The following is a 17,678-nucleotide window of genomic DNA, read 5'->3' as shown; positions in this document are numbered from 1 at the left end:
TTAATGTTTTAAAATGCCATATGCATATTGTTTGAAGTACAAAAATCCGCAGCTTAATGAAACTTTCCCTCAGTGCAAGTGCAAGTATAAAGGAACGTGTCGACAGTAAACCCAACCCGTGACACCTATTACGAGAGATGTGATGGCTCAGGCACAATCATTCACAACACCCATGCACTCTCTCTGTTGATGTCATCTCTCTGTTGATGTCATTCATGTGCGATATTTGCAATATCGCCTTCAGCAACTCCCCCTCACGGAGGAACGGCATGAAAACGGGTGTAACCTGGCCAGTCGATCAACACTGCCCACACTACGTCAACATATCGGCCACGTGGTGGAACAATGTGCTATATTTACCCCCTATTCGTCACTGGCTATGAATAAATGTCACGAGCACATCCAAAGGTGAAACTGAAGGAAGCGCATCCCAACTGTTGAGAGCGAGGCTTGGTAAAGATGCTGTCGGCAACTTTCTTCATCGGTAAGCTCTTGCAGCCTTATATACAGCTAAATCCGGATCCACCAGCGCCAAAGCCCGCACAGGTAATTAAACCAGCCGCCGCTCCAGTCACTCAAGCAGCTCCCGTTCAGAAAACAACCCAACCCAAGCCGTCAACACTGCCGAAAGTTGTGCGAACTGCGCCGAAAGTTACTACAACTCCCAAAATGACTGAAGAATGGGCCCAAGCACAAGTGGAGAAGTACAAGTTTGACTTTGACGAAGCTGACAAGGACAAGAGTGGGAATCTTTCATTTGCTGAAGTAAAAGCAGTCTTGGAAAACAGAGGCTTCTGCGGTAGCGAAGCTGAAGCCAAGGTAAGCTATGACGTCACAAGGTCTCGTTGCCATAGTGAAAGTGCCAATTCCATCGGAATGGCAGGTTAGGCTGCTGATAACATCTGTGAATGGATTGTTCGTGTGCTGTTTCCAATAAGGAAATACACGATTAAAAGCCAGAATCAGCTGTTTGATGTGCTTTAGGTAAATTAATGACAAAATTTAACACATGCTATATTGGGGACTACACTTTCTTAGTGTCTTTCTTAATGCTGACATTGAACCACTCTAAGTCTAAACGTTACACCTAGACTTGCATTCAGCTGTTGGTAAACTTTCTTGAATGACTAAATAACATGACACATTTCTAAATTACTAGTTTTCGGCATACACGAAAAACTGTCTTAACTCAAACAGTAAAGCGACGCAAAGCATTGTCAGAGAATAGCCAGTCTCGAATATCAGGGAAACAAATGCCAGGTGTGTTTGTGTGTGTGTGTGTGTGTGTGTGTGTGTGTGTGTGTGTTTGGGGGGGGGGGGGAGGCAAAATTATCTAAGTACGGTATCAGGGATGACACCAAGCGTTCACCGTTCACGAGATGCTATGTACCTCAGAACTGATTATCGTGTGTAAAATGCAGCTTACAAATTCGTAGAAAATCATCATAAGTAGCCAGTTCTCTTTGTATCGAAATATTTGAAATAGTGAAATGTTTTAACTATTAATATCACAACGTGTATAAAATTCAAAACGCAATTTAGCTTTTATATTCGTGAAATTCAATTTGGAGAACAACAATGTTTTTCTTGCTTTCTTGCTGCATTTCCCTTTGCTGGGCTACAGTATTTCCTCAAGGACTATACACATCGATAAAGCAGATTAGACTGTCAAACATATATCGCATATCGCAAGGCCGTCTACAATGCAGCGATACAATGGGGATGCTACAGCGTAGCTGTACCCACTGTACCTTGGCAGTGCGCCATCTGCAGGCCGCGAGCAGAACCAGCACAGCTGGTAACACTCCTTGGAGGTAGTAAAGATTTATTTTCCGTGGAGTTTTATTTTTAACATAGTCGTTCTCGTTTAATATATACCCCCGTTAATATGAACGATGCTGTTCCAAGAGGAATCAGGTCGAATTAACGAATCATTGATACCTAGTAACACCTAGTAATTTTATAACACATAAACAATAAAAATCAAGAAAGTCAGTTAACGTTAACTGTAAATATATCTACCGTCTAGCGATACTTCTGTTCTCTCACTGTTGCAGCTGCTGCTACTTGTGCTACTACTAGTGCTACTACTAGCACGACTGAAATGTTACAACGAGCTTTTGCAAACGCATTTGAGGGTTTCTGTACAAGCATAACTGGACATTCAGTACAGATCTTGGTTCGTTTCCTCCGTTTTCCGGAATTAAATCCATTGTTCAATTCGACAATTTTTTTTTACACTTTCAGGTTTAGAACATAATTCCAGTGAACCAATAACTACAGTCAAACATAAAATTGGACGACACTATAAATCATACCGAGGATAGTCTTTATAGATGTCAGCTTCTTTATTATGAGGAGCACAATATCTCGGAGATTATCCTTACGCCTTCGGTACAATAAATTCAGTTGCCTCCTGGACAAGTTTAGCATGATGGAAAGTCCACCCCAGTAATTAATTAAGGACATCTAATAAAAAATTACTGAAATGTTCCACCTATCCCTTTAAGATAGTGTTGGGATATATTTGAAATCTCACAACTGATGATTGCTTCATTACCAACGCACAATCATCGACAAAATCCAGGTTGTTATTGGAGATATGTATAACATGATGCAATTTATTACTTTAAAGTGAGGACTAATATATCATGAACATACTCTCCCTGGAGTCTTCAAGATATATTCAGTCATGACATTTCGGTTAGTAAAGTAAGTTTTCTAAGAAGTAAGCAAGTTTCCGGGCCTAGACAACTTTGGAGCTATGTTCCACCGTCAAGTGTTTCAAAGACTTTATTATTAACAATAGTTCCAAAATCGATTGTGTTCGATTATGAGAAAATGCGATCGATTGCTTGGTCGTTTGTTTACTGCGACCAATCTTCGATTATTTAAATTAATCGGAACAGCACAAGATAAACCAAAATGAATAAAATCAAATTCAAGGAACAAACGTATAACATACAGGAAATAAAAATCAAACTTAAATAGACTTGGTTTCATTATCAGTTTGGGTAAGGAAAATCAAGCCAGTCTGAACTTGGTATTTATCATGAGAATTTATATCCGTTAAATACAACCTATATTTGGTATCAGTGAATCAGTTCAAACAGACGCAGTTTCATGTCCCTTTTATGTCCAACATGCAATGATGGATTGAGCAGATGATAAAATCAAAGTCCTAACCAGTGCCACAGTGCCAGAAGCACGTTGTTTTCCCTACTGCCTAGCCCTCCCTGCAATGCTAAAGCCCTAAATGAGACAAGTCTATATTTCCATGCTCCCAACTCACTTGGGCTCCTTTTTATTTCATATGTGTTTATTTGGTAATATCACAATTACATGTAGTCGGGGACCAATCGTTAGTCTATTCTGAGTGAGTTTAGTTTTACGCCGCACTCAGCAATATTCCAGCTATATGGCGGCAGTCTGTAAATAATCGAGCCTGGACCAGGCAATCCCGTGATCAACAGCATGAGAATCGATCTGAGCAATTAGGAACCGATGACATATGTCAACCAAATCAGCGAGCATGACCATTCGTTAGTCGCCTCTTAGGTGTGTGTGTGTGTGTGTGTGTGTGTGTGTGTGTGTGTGTGTGTGTGTGTGTGTGATGTGTTTTTTACAAAAAAAATCCTCATCGCCCCGCCTAGTGATAAATTATGAACGGTCCCTTACAAGCATATATAGTCGCCTTTCATGGCAAGCGTGGGTTACTGAAGATCTATTCTACCCCGGACCTTCACGGGTTATAAGATATCAAAAACAATGTTGACAAGGAATATCAAGAACACTATCGACACTGTGAGCTTCAAAAGAGCCTTCTCACCTTACACGTGAACAGAACAAGGTGCCGAACCTATCACATACATGGCGAGGTAATTAGTGCCAAGCCGTAAATTTGTCTTCCCTTGCTCATGCGCCATATTAACATTCCATGAAGAGAAATCTGATATTCTTATATTTTCGGCCACCGGTATCTGGTGATGCGTCAAGCATTGCTAACTTAGGCGCGAAGAGGCGCGTGCTTCGCCCATCAATGATGTTCTGTCAAAGTTCAAGGCTTCTCAGATGGATGCCCGATGTGTGCAACAATCGGAACATACCGAGTAGTTCATGGAGCGCGGTAAGCGGTTGCTGTCGGGATTCGACAGAGATGGCCGTCTGTGCAGGCAGTGAAGTAGACTGGTTCTCTGCCTATGCTACGCTCAGCAAGCTGGCTACACAAGTGCCGCGCGGAATAGGGCAGGGGGAACCAGTGTAGCAGTGAAGTAACGTGTGGAAAGACATAGTGCCCCGTTATTGGTTGTGTTTGCAATGAACCACGGCGTGCACCGACTGAATACCGGCCAGAAATGAAGATCATCATCACATTTGCCACGCAGCGAAGCTCGAACATGAAGTTGATTTTTCATTTTCACACTATATACATTTTATGCATTAGTGAAAGAACGGTAGGGTAGCCGGGTGGCTAAAGCTTCAGCTCGTTACGCAGAAGGCCCGGGTGGATTTTGAACGTAATACATGGCTAGGATAGTGAAAACCTTGAACTTGTAGCCTCCAAGCTGAAGAATATATTGTCATTGCTCACACATTTGATGCCAGGAAAGAACATAATCGTTATCCGGGTAGGGTAGGATAGGGTAGGGTAAGAGTGGGTGAGGTACCCAGATAGAAAATTTGGACTCCCCCAGCCATAGTCGAGACTGGATTATTTACAGACCGCCGACATAAAACTGGACTATTGCTGAATTCGGCATGAAACTAAGTCACTCACTCACTATTTTCATCGTTCCCCGTTGGCGTGAATCGTTGCTATAATACCGCTGGCTCATACTCGATTATTTACAGACCACTTTAAAGACCACTGCCAAGACAGGGGTTAAACAAACTGGAGACAGATAGATGAGTAAAACTTAATAGGTGTTCGGGCCCATTTATAATTTGCTCATCATAAGGGTTTGCTAAGATTCTAAACTGCTATAAAGTAGTAAAGCATGTCAAACGTTCGTAAAATATCGTATCTCCTTTACGCTAGCCAGTCGAGATTCTAATGTACTCTTAAAAAAGCAGGGGATCGGTATTTTTTATTTACAATTAAAAATATTCAGGAGATTTATCCGAGTCAATCTATGTTGATATGACATTATTGAATGTTTTGAGAGTGCATCACCATTTGCACTTCCATACAACCATAGTTATTTGGAATGTAGTCGCTTTTGAAAGATGACTGGTGTATAGCATGCAATTTGCATGTATGCGATTTTCATTTTGAAACAAACGACTAGAAACAAACACTAACAAATGTGTGATGCAAGATGAGTGTCAAAATTAATGTTGTGGGTGATTTCTCGACCTTCTTGAAAGAAACCGTCAAAATCAAGACTGGGACCCTATGCCGTGATACTCCTTTCATTTATTACTATTGACATTGGGAGTATCATTATTATCACACATTTCTGGGGATACACGCCTAATATTGCAAATTCGCACAAAATGGTGTCTGAAGCAACGACTGACGGGATCAGGCGGTCAGAGGCGCTGACATGTTTGACACATGACGTCGAAGATCGATGATTATGATGTTAATCTCTGGATTATCGGGTCCAGGCCCCGATTTCTCGAAACAAACTAAATTTTTACTCAAATCACAAACTAGGGTTCACAATTTAAAACAGCCTAATTTTGAACTCAACTGAGTTTTTAAATATAAAAGCTCAAACAATTACTTGAATGTCTTGGATTTCACTCTCGCGGACTCTAAGTTTCCCTATGGTTTCCCTGATATATCCGTCTAAAATATAACTCTAAAATTAGTTCAAACGTTACGTGACGGGGGATAGTTATTCGATATCATATTGGATGTTTGTGTTGAAGACTGCCTTTAAATGAGGACAAAATATTTTTTCTGTTTATAATAGGCAAATGTTCAGATGTCAAACTCCGAATGATGTAAAATTTATGTTTGCGACCAGTTGTGATCCAAAGTTTAACAGAAAGGTTTATTACCTGGAAGCCTGCATATCAATCTTGATACTGTTTTGTTACAGAAAGTGTTCGAGGGGATTGACATGACTAAGGATGGGAAGGTGACGCTTGTCGAGTACATGGCCGCCATTAAGAAGATCCCCAGAAGTGCCATGAAGTACGTGATAGTATAGATCCCACTGTTAGAGTGAGTGAGTGAGTTAAGGTTTACGCCGCCTTTAGCGAGTTTGCAGCAACATCACGGCAGTGGACACCAGTTTCACATTTTGTACCCATGTGAGGAATCGAATCAGGGCTTCTCCCGACTTGACAGGCGAAAGCTTTACCCACTAAGCTACCCGCACTCCCACCCTTTTATTAGAACCAGTTTGTAAATGAATTGATTGTCTGAACTCGATTCGCTGCCATGTGGTTGCAGTAACGCCGAGTGTAGCCTTAGACAAGAAACGTGCAGTCTGACAAACAACTTATGTTTACAGTGGGATAAGCTAATAACAAAAGAACTACTCCTACAGGGGTGTATGAGTGACGTGTAAGTTTAATAAGAGGGAGAGTCCTATGGATATATATTGGACGAAAATAGTTAGGGATATATGTAAATTTTTAAATTATGAATAATGATGTATTTATTCACTGACATACTGAAAAAATATCATTCGTCAAAAAAAAAAATTATCCCTGTGCAGTTTAAGAAGCAAAGTGATGACAATGTTATCCAATCTTTTCACCTTTTACAGAGAGATGGCTCTAAGGCGCGCCTTTAAGATCCTCGACAAGGACAAGAGCGGGTTCCTCACAAGAGACGAGATCATTGAAGCCACGAAAACCATGGCTCAGCTGAACGTCTCCTCTGAAAGGATTTCCGACCTTCTTCAAGCTCTCGCCAAGGATGCCGACTCGAAACTCGACTACGAAGAATTCCTGGCCGTGTTTGGTATCCAGCTAACAGCTGAAATTATGCGTTCGGCATTTCGTCTTCTTGACAGAGATGGCAGCGGGTTTCTTACTAAAGATGAACTCATCAAAAGCATTCAGTCGGATGCGGATCTCAACATCAGAGCTGATAAAATATCTGCTTTGCTAATTGCATGGGTAAAGGATGATGACAAGAAAATTAATTATGAGGAATTTGTGAAAGTGTGGAGCCAGCAGAAACCCGCTAAGAAGTAAAATTGATTTGAGATTTTTTCTAGAACAATCTTTACCTTAATGTCTTTCTCTCCTTCTTATTATCTCTGACCAATCAGTATTTTATCTCATATTGAATCAAATATTTAATAAAAATATTTATAATCAGAACAATTGCTTTTATTTTCAAATAACAGTACATTTAATTACCACGACCTACAATAAGATGACAAGAGTGATAAAATCAAAGTGGTTTGTCATGATATATTGTCGTGCCATAACATGGGATAAAGAACATGCGCGTTGGAAAGGTTTTACACACATGTGAGAATAAATTAAGCACTACCTGAATCCAAAGGCAATTTTGCCATTTTTGGTCAAAACAGGCGATCATACCCAAACATACTGGAATGTGTATATGAATCACTTGTTCCACAAAATATCTCAGACGGAAGGCGTCGCATGTTCACTTGCAGTGACCAGTACTGGTTTCATTACTGGGGTAATTGTACTGTTTTTCTGAACATATATAGAAGACGACTGTACTGAGTGAGTGAATTTAGTTTTACGCCGCTTTTAGCAATATTCCAGCAATTTTACAGCGGGGGACACCAGAAAATGGGCTTCACAAATTGTGCCCATGTGGGAAATCGAACCCGGGTCTTCGGCGAACGCTTTAACCACTGGGCTACCCCACCACTCTACGAAAGTACTGACGTCTACCCATCTTGACATGGCACGACGAAGACTTTCAGACAATACACTATGATCCGTTTTGGACGTGCATAAGGGCTTCCTGGTTTGTTGTTTAATTGCAAATTAAACTGTTGCAAATTGTCCAGCTACATGGCGGCGATACGTAAATAATGGAATTTGGACCAGGCAGTCCAGTGACAAATGGACTGTATACGCTTATTTACAACTATCACTTACATCCGGCTTCATATTATCGATTTGACACATTAGCCGATGGGGTTCTTTCCTGTTCCTGTGATTCCCTGTTACGTGGATGACGGTGTGACTACGATCTTTAATCAAACCCATTGCATGAATGAAAGGAATTTCGTTTGACATGCATGCGAAACAGCACCTGTGTAGCAGTCATCTAAAATGCCTAGCTATCGCATCCTGTCAGACTCATTGACCTTTGAAGTAATTGTGCGTGTATTATGCAAATTTTGTGATCTAAACAGTTTGCCTGGAATATGATTATGTCAACAAAAGCAACAAATTCAGCTTTGCTTTGTTGTGAAATGTTACTCTTCACACAAACCCTTAAGGTCGCTCTTAAACGGATATATTTGCAAAAGTACGATTTTTTTTATTCAGCTATTCCTTGAAATCTAACATTTTGAAATACCGGGGTGACGCTATTACTAAGTATATTGTAAAATGAGTTGATTGTATGGAGAGAGAATGATAAATACAACACTTTGTTTAAAAAAAGCATGAATTTTGCACTCACTGACCTTTGACTTCAATTAATGACCTATCTAGACATTTCAAGTTTGGCAAACAACAGATTCAAACTACCCCAGAATATGTGGTTTGCTTGCTTTTACTACAAAATGCCTCATGCATTCAAATTTTTGAGGAATTTGACTAGTCTACTAGGTTTAATTGAAGTAACTAATGTTACAGTTATCGTTTTGAAAAGTTGAATTTTGTTTTCAGAGCTTATGCAGTAAATTATCAATAAATTGCTTAATTAATGCTAATGTGTGTACACGAAAGCGGTTGCGCGATTTTCTAAAGTGTTGTTTGTCACGCCGAACCCTCGGCCGATTCCAAAGAATCGTCAAGAGTGGGATTTCCGATCACGAATTTTGGTTAATCTCCACAAAGTTCCAGATTAGTTCATTTCGATCCAGAGACTCATTCTTCGGGTAGTCTGGACCTAGACTTTCGAACCTAACATCGTCGTAAGTTAATGTTAATATATGGCACTTACGACTATTTTAGCGCTAAGTGACCTTCTAAAATCTGGGCCCTGGCTCACTATCTTTGTTGTGTCCCTATTGCGTAGATCAATCGTATCCTTATTGAGAAGAACGATAGTGTTTTTCGAACTGTTTTTTTAATTAACATGTTATTTCAGAATCCCTTTTACAGACAATACCAAACATCTAGGATAGTGTTTTGCAGAAATCAGGTAATTAATTTTTAGGAGACAGAAACAAGATTTTACCCGAGTATCCCAAGTAAAACGTTGTTGATATGCATAGTAATTCAGTTGGACTTTCTTATTAGATGTATGACATAATGATAGAGGTATGACATTATGATAGAGGTATGACATTAGAGTATGATACTATTTTTAAATCAAACCATAAAGAGGTTTAATAAACTGGACAAAACAAATTAGGGATATTGTTATTTTATTATGAATATTTTATAAGTGTGTCAACGAATAAACAGTTCATGATCCAAAATTTCAAAATTTGCCTATATCCTTAACTACTTTTATCCAGATATACCCTTCACAATAACCACCGCCAATCATCAATATCTCGTTAACAAGACTAACACTCAGCAGTATCAGTTACTCTCCGTGTTACAGGGTGTTGTAACAGATGTTGTAACATCGACCACGTTACACCTGTTGCATAATTCAGAACGTATTTGAAGCTGCATCTGTCCGCCGTTTACACTTCGTCAGCGGAATAACCTTCTCGTTTGACAGGTGACTACTGATGGGAGAAAAAAAAGCAATGGAACTTATTCACGATGAAAGCAAGACATTATACATTTTTCGTTAATGAGCAAGTCTAAATGTCAATGTTTGTAGATAGTTAAGTACTGTTGTACAGAAATAAGTGTCAGTCAGCGACCTTTCATATCAAATCTGCACAGTTTGTCAAGGGACGGCTGAACGAGTTTGTGTGGTTTTGACTCAGCAGTAAGACCCATCTTCTATAGAGGAAGTAAACTGAAACTTATACCTATAATTCAAGTCAATAATCCTTCTTTAATACAAACAACAATGGGATCATGGACGTCATTGTATTTTCTGCCCGTTTTGATTCTAACGTGATTGACTTTAATTCCGGACATGGTTAGACACAACAAAGATCTATGATATGAAACGTAAAATACAGGAGATGATTGTACCCTATGTGCAATGCAAGTACCGATGTCGAATAGAAGCGAGTCTCCATTGAATAGAAATATGGCTATTGCCATACTATTGAAATCAACTTAGCTCCTGAAATCATCTCACGTCCTCAACAATATTCTTAAGTCACTCTGATGCCTCCAGCGTTGCCTTTTTAAATGCTTTTCTTCATGTCGGTGCCTTATTGGTCCTCACAGTATGGTCACTGACATTGGCGTCCACGAGCTAGCTGTCAGGAAGGTGGTAATATTAATATGTAGGCATGCATGGCCCGCAAGTAGGTCACGGCATTTCGCGAGCCCTTAGAACCTCCGGTGACAAACGATGTTTCATACCTTTCGATTCATGGTTATCAGTAGACAAAAATGAACAAATCATCCTTGCAGGAATAACTAATTTCCGATCCAGCCATCCTCAAATTAGACAACTATTACGACTGTCAACAGCTGCGACAGCCAAGCATAGGTATGCGTTTCGTCCGGACTGGTGAAGTCATATTAAGTGGCCGCGCAATTTGGAACCAGAACTGGTTTTAGGATATACTCTGATCACTGGAAATCTTGTACCATTAGTACGCCGGCCCCATCTCGCATATCGCAAGCTGATCATGACGCGCTCACGGGAGCCGTGAACAAGATAAGTACCGGAAGCAGTGTTTGCAATACTTTAATTTGCCAGTTGGCCATCATTGCCTGCTGTTACGTGCAGCCTTTAAAATCTGCAGGCCCTGAATGAAAAGTCCATTTTGTTTAAGTCAAACCAATGAAAACAAAATAGACTACATTGTATACAAGGTTTGTCATTGTTTCTACAAAATCAAGCGAAGCCTATGACACTCAGAGGAGTTTTTTACTACTTAGACTGGTGTTGGCATTCCTACGCCAAAGCGTTGAAGTACCAGGAAATGAAACTGTAGGTTATCGTAACATGATGGATCGAGGATATTAAAGAAAAAAAGGGGAACATTCCAGTTGAAAAGTAATCGACAGATAATTTACTAAAGGCCATTATGGCCTGCACATATTTGAAACTACCAGCCCGACACAACTACAACCGGCGCCGGCTGTGATTTCGAAGTACCAAACATTCCTTGCTTGGTTAGAGGAAGCAACCTACTGAGCGTTGGTAGGGCTGGTCTAGACAGGACAAAGTTTCTACATTAACCGAGAGTTCTATGGCCACAATGAACACTCTATGGCTTAAGTGCCTTGGCAGTGACGTCATTGTTGCACAAATGATGAACGAATGACGTCGTTACACCTTACCCATTTCACATGGTGCAGGTATAGGTGTGTTTTTTCTGTCTCGATTTTGTCATGTACAATTCCCCTTTAACGACTGACGACCCTTGAAGATCAGGGGTAGATCAGGGGTCTTCATCAACCCATGCGTGCTACAAAAGGCGACCTTCCTTTCCGAAAGAGTCTACTAACCCGATTGGGTGGTCAGGATCGTCGACACAGTCGTGGCATCGGTTCCCAATTGCACAGATCGATGCTCATGCTTTCGACCACTGGATTGTCTGGTCCACACTCAATTATTTACATACTGCTGCCATATAGCTGGAATATTGCTGAGCGCGACGTAAAACTTGACTGAATCACTCACTTATATTACAGGTATTGATATTGCAGGTAATAAATCTAACGTGGCGTTTGAAGTATCCAATGAAAAAGCAGGGTATGTCGTCCAAGCAAGTCAAATCTTCAAGTTTAACAAGGTTACCTTGAACAATGGCGGAGGGTACCACGCGGCAACAGGTGTATTCGAATCCCCCGTGTCAGGGACGTACCTGTTTTGGGCTAGCGTTGACCCAAAGGCACACATTCACGTAGCTCTGTACAAGGAGGGGACCGAGATAGCGGTGGCGTACGCCGTCGAGACGGCCAGTGTTACGTATGCAACAGTGGTGAAAGAAGGAGAAAAGGTTTGGTTTCAAAGCTTCAAATACGCTTCGGAAGTCTGGCCTAGAAGACACTCAACGTATGGTGGAACTTTGATCCATGTGCACAGAGTGTAGCAACATGACAAATAAAATTTGATTCTTAAAATCTCCTTTCCTTGATAAATACTTATCAATGAACAAGAATATCCATGAACTTGGCTCGACTGTTCAGTGACTTTGTAGAGGTTCTGTATCTCTTGGGATTAAGGATTAGAACTAGCTATCAGAATGTATGTTCTGGCAGGCGTTTTAATGAGTGAGTGAATGAGTTTAGTTTTATGCCGGTTACCAATATTCCAGCAAGATGACGGCTGTGGAAGATGACCTGAAATGGGCTTCCGACGTTGTGGGGAATCGAACCAGGGCCGTCGACGTGACGAGCAAACGCAGGCAGCGCCGACAACAGGGTCACCACACAAGTATCAATTCAAATATTCAGGTCAAATCGTTCCGAAACATCTTGGCATCAAAGATTTAGTAGGTTCCAAAGGAAATGCTTCTGATGAAAGCGTTGTATCTATTTTAGGAACTGTTGACTAAACAGTTCTCGCTTTCTTCTCGGATTAATGCATAAAGCAGCCATTACACGCCGTGCTTACACTTTTTGCCACATTTGGCTGACAAAACCGGGACTGTGTCGTTTAACAATTAGTAAGCGTTTAAAGAAAAGGTTTCGTTTTGTATCGACAAAAGACTGGATCCGTCCATGATAAAGTTAACATGAAGTCATGTTCTGATTCTCAATCAACACCCCCACTGAAGATAAAAATGACAAAAGTGCAACCCCTCCTTTTTCAAAAGGCTGGATCCGCCCATGATTAACATATGTTCACATGATTTATGTGTTAAGATTAACGTATATTTCAAATCTGAACTAAATTGGCGAAAAAATAAAGATTTTTAAAAACAGTACTCATATAAAATAAAAAGCGGATGACTATGCACCAGTGCTAAAAACATGATTGAAAACCGGACAGCTCGACTATTTCAACACGCTGTTCAGTCAAACCTTATGTTATTTACTAAAACTGTGTTGACCTTGTGGGTCATTCTTTAAGCTTTCAACCAGTTGCATTCAATTTGTCTAACTGCATTTCATATTTGATCACTGATCCTCACATTAGTTCTACCCTATGCTTTGAACAAACACCTTGCACAGTCTCCGTAAATCTCCGTATGACTCTGAAACAGAAAACGACTGTCATTGGGAAACGAGGGAAAATACAGGCTAGAGATTCGAACCGTTGTGGTCACCGTCACAACATGCAGCGGTCAGTAAAAGAAGATGGATATATATTGCATGTAGAGGTGTGGAAACGTGCATACAGTGTATGTGATGTCAATCTCTCAATATCAGGTGCGTCATTCTTGTAGAGGTGTAAACAGATGCTGACTGATAGTGTACTGATGCCAGAATGCAAACAGTAAGATGACAGCCCATGGCTCAATTACCGAGGTGTTATGATATTTATCGCTGGTGGGTTTCGATTATAACAATCATATTCAAATGTTTGATACCAGCTGGCGCCACGACTACGCTTCGCATTGCGTTTGTGTTTTCATAAATTTCTTATCTTCCTATATCACGTAGTTTTGTTTTGAGGGGTACATAAAAAACCTACGTTGTCCGGTGTGTACCTGTAGTTTCATTGTACGGCCATGTACATATTCGTTTTAAGTCATTAAGTCATTTTTATGAATGTTTGCATATTAATAGTTTCATTGGAGTTGCAGAGATTTCATATTTGGATATTTATGCATATAATAAACACTTTGCGTTGCAGATATAACGTTTCTCATTTATAGTAATGAATGCTTTTCTATCAACAAGTCTGGTCAGTTTGAAACTGACTATACTCATCTTAACGCATGTCTATAAATAGCTATGAGGTCAGTGTTATTCTAGTTTCATTAAGGTTGGTTAGGTAGCGTCATCACATTATCATGTGTCCTTAGTTCATCCAGTCTGATTGGATCATTCAACCTCTTGCCCTCCTTTACGAACTCAGTTCTTCACTTCACTCTCCATTGCTTGCACCGACAACACGTTTATCCTGTTGGAGCTTATAACATCACCAATGGTCAGTTTAATCTTTTATATCAATTAACCAGTGTGTATACCTTTAACTGCCATATTGTTAATGTATATGTAAACATAAGCTGTAACTTATGTGTAATTATAGACTGTAACTTGTGTGTATGTGTACAAGGTAGGTTCAGTTTCAGTTTACTAAGCTAAATTATGACCCTATGACGTTTTAGTGTATAATGTTTAGCATGAAAGTATCCACCCAAATTATTTAGTTTATTAAAGTGTTTCCAGTCTCCTATAAGTGATTTTTTTGCATATTTGGACGTTTTATTGATTGGTTTTTAGATGTAAAAAAATATGGTGTGTATGTGAATGTAAGCATGATTGTGATATAAGTTTGAACTGGTTATTTTACATCCTAGGCGTTGAAATGGTAGACTATGTATGTATAGTGTAGGTTAACGTAACTTTAATGTTGATCATTGTTTATACAGATTATGCGTACGGTTGACTGGCTGGGTGATTTGACGGGGCTGTACTCTGCACCCTGGTGTGATTATCACCAGGGGAATATACGTTCTCACCCACTACCCACTGTCCCGGATTCATGTGCATCCCAGCACTATCCCGGCTACATGAATGCAATCTTGGGTTACGATTTTCATAACACTTGGTGACATTTGGGGGAGCGCGGAGGGCGGGCTGTCTAAAGGGCAAGGTTAGTGATCCAGCGAGGCTGAGGTGTCGGGATCGAGCTCACCTGTGACCGGGTGTAAAAAAACCCAATTAACTTGGAGTCAACTTTGTGTGCAGACTCTTTCTGCGTTGGGGGCGGAGGGATAGCCTAGTCGTTAAAGCGTTCGCTCGTCACACCGAAGACCCAGGTTCGATTCCCTACATGGGGACAATGTGTGAGGCCCATTTTCTGGTGTCACCCGCCGTGACATTGCTGGAATATTGCTAAAAGCGGCGTAAAACTAAACTCACTCACTCACTTTCTGCGTTTGCACAACCCCTAGTGTGCAGTACACAACCCTGTGCACTTAAAAGAACCCACGAATCCGTTGGTATATGACCACATGAATACATGCATACATGTAGTTGCGGGTACAGCAACCGTGCAGTAAACCTGGACAAAGTACTAAGCTGTGAATTGGGTACCTCGTTGGGATAAAAGCCACAATGAACTCGGTGTGCCTAATGGCAGCAAGAGGTGTATACTCCCCAGGGAGCTGAAATAGATTACACGATGTGACGCTGAGACGGGCATCCAATGATCGAGGAAAACAAATACCAGTGCCTTGAGCAAGCAATAGTTGCATGGATATGTGCGCTATATAAATATCCTATAATAATAAAAATAATATTAATTTGTTTGTTTACAAGCTACGATACCATGGAACCGTTTTAGGGAGAGACTGAGCTGCATTCAACTGGAGATTGTTGCAAATTGTTGAACAAGTAATCCAAACAGTGGTTTTCCATGATTCCAGTCACACGTGATATGCTGGTAATATAATTTCCGATAGTCCAGCTATATGGCTTTAGTCTGTAAATAATTCAACCTGGATCAGACAATCGACCTACACAACTGGGATACAATGACATGTGTCAACCTGACAACCAAGTCAGCGAGCGTGAACACACAACCCCGTTAGTCGTCTCTTACAAGCAAGTTGCTGAAAAACAGTTCTAACCCGTATCTTCACGGGTTGTATGTTATGAGCGCAATCCTGACAGGAACTGTGCAATCAACGTCGGTAATAGTGGGATAATACTGACACGAAGAGCACCCATAATCATCTACACAGGGTGTATATCCAAACACACATATTTAACTAATTTATACAGGTATGTGAATCTGAAAAGTACTTACATGTGTAGTTTAAACCAAGGAATAGTTAGCTCCGTATATATACATTGGAAAGGAAACCACGTCCTGGATCAGTCGTCCAGTGATGACAACATCCGTCTTACGAAACGTGTTCGCAATTTACATTCATGATGTCTCAGAAATCCACAGTCCCGATACACAAGTATCCAAACACAAACAGCTGATATCCATCTACAAGTTAATCCACGTGTGTTCACCCGAACATTAAACTCGTGTCACAAAACTACCTGTAACGCGCAAAAGGCGACAAACTCGTGCGGTGCACGCGCAGGGCTGACTGGATGTGAACAGTAGTGTTTTTGCGCATACTTCACGACCAAAAGGGAAGACAGCATCACTGAGTAAGACTGGAATACGTTTGGCCGGAAGTGTATTTTTACTCAAGCGAGACATCATGTTTTAGATACATCATAAATATCTGATAAATGTTAATACAAGGGAATACAAGAGTGAGTGAGTGAGTGAGTTTGCACTCAGCAATACTACAGCTACATGGCGGCGGTCTGTAAATAATAGAGTCTGGACCAGACAATCCAGTGATCAACAACATCAGCATCGATCTGCGCAATTGGGAACCGATGACATATGCCAACCAAGTCAGCAAGCCTGACCTCCCGATCCCGTTAGTCGCCTCTTACGACAAGCATAGTCGCCTTTTATGGCAAGCATGGGTCACTGGAGGCCTATTCTACCCCGGGACCTTCACGGGTAAGGGAATACAAGAACAGCGCATATCAACATATATTCACACGGAGGCAGGTGGCGTGACGTATTTCGTGAGAGGTGTATACATGTGTGTACCTAAAACTCATTATGTGAGTTGAAATGAGGTTATAGCAGCCCATATATAACAGCGTGCATAAAGGTACGTGTTTGTACTTGTAACAATGTTTAGCATGGATTCGACACGAGAAGATCCGGCTTAGAGTTGATCTTCAGTAACCTACACTTGTCGTAAGAGACGACTAACGGGAGCGGGTGGTCACACTCGCTGACGTCGTCGTATCCCAATCACATAGATCGATGCTTATGGTGTTGGTTAATCCATTATTTACGAACCTCCGCCATATAGCTGGGATATAGTTGAGTGTGGGTTATACAAAACTCACCCTCTAACTTAACATGGATGCCCCCCTTGAACCCAGTCGGGGAATCAACGAAAACCGGGCTTCGAAACACCGTTTCTGGAGAGACCACATATAAGGAGAGACTAGTAAACGATAGGAACGATTGCGTGATTCTAGTAGTCTCTAAATTATGATGTTAGGATAAGATGGAGTTAACCGGATTAAAATTGATCCACAGCAATCTTAGAAGCGACTGAATTGGTTCATGCATGCCATCGTATCCCAACTGCAAAGATCGGCGCTCATGATGCCGTCCTATAGATGGGAAATAGCTGATTGCGACGTTAAACAATAACTTAAGAATACAGTTTATATGTTTCTTGCAAGAACCCATCCTGTGCATAAACCTTGTACCTTACATCTTATTTAGTGCCGTTATTACGATTTCATGGTGACAAGCACCCATGGAATGATTTGGTTTGCTGTTTAACGCCGCACGCAGAAATATT

General features: G+C 40.8%; 1 protein-coding gene across 1 annotated transcript; it reads left to right on the top strand.

Moving 5' to 3' along the window:
• The first annotated feature begins 459 nt into the window (after positions 1-459).
• Positions 460-7,287, top strand: LOC137298222 (uncharacterized). The gene is made up of 3 exons (XM_067830393.1): positions 460-819; positions 6,051-6,145; positions 6,726-7,287. Exons 1-3 carry the CDS (start codon positions 460-462, stop codon positions 7,156-7,158), a joined length of 888 nt encoding a protein of 295 aa, XP_067686494.1. The 3' UTR covers positions 7,159-7,287.
• Positions 7,288-17,678: the final 10,391 nt, after the last annotated feature.

The sequence above is a fragment of the Haliotis asinina genome, chromosome 10 (genome assembly GCF_037392515.1).
Source record: "Haliotis asinina isolate JCU_RB_2024 chromosome 10, JCU_Hal_asi_v2, whole genome shotgun sequence".
Lineage (NCBI taxonomy): Eukaryota > Metazoa > Mollusca > Gastropoda > Lepetellida > Haliotidae > Haliotis > Haliotis asinina.
This window is presented reverse-complemented; position numbering and strand designations above follow the sequence as displayed.

What these genes read in the sequence shown, in the direction of transcription:
- LOC137298222 (XM_067830393.1), top strand. Translation starts at nt 460, where the DNA reads ATGCTGTCGGCAACTTTCTTCATCGGTAAGCTCTTGCAGCCTTATATA. An exon ending in GTAGCGAAGCTGAAGCCAAG is followed by an intron (nt 820 to 6,050) that starts GTAAGCTATGAC and finishes GTTTTGTTACAG; the next exon opens with AAAGTGTTCGAGGGGATTGA. An exon ending in ATCCCCAGAAGTGCCATGAA is followed by an intron (nt 6,146 to 6,725) that starts GTACGTGATAGT and finishes CACCTTTTACAG; the next exon opens with AGAGATGGCTCTAAGGCGCG.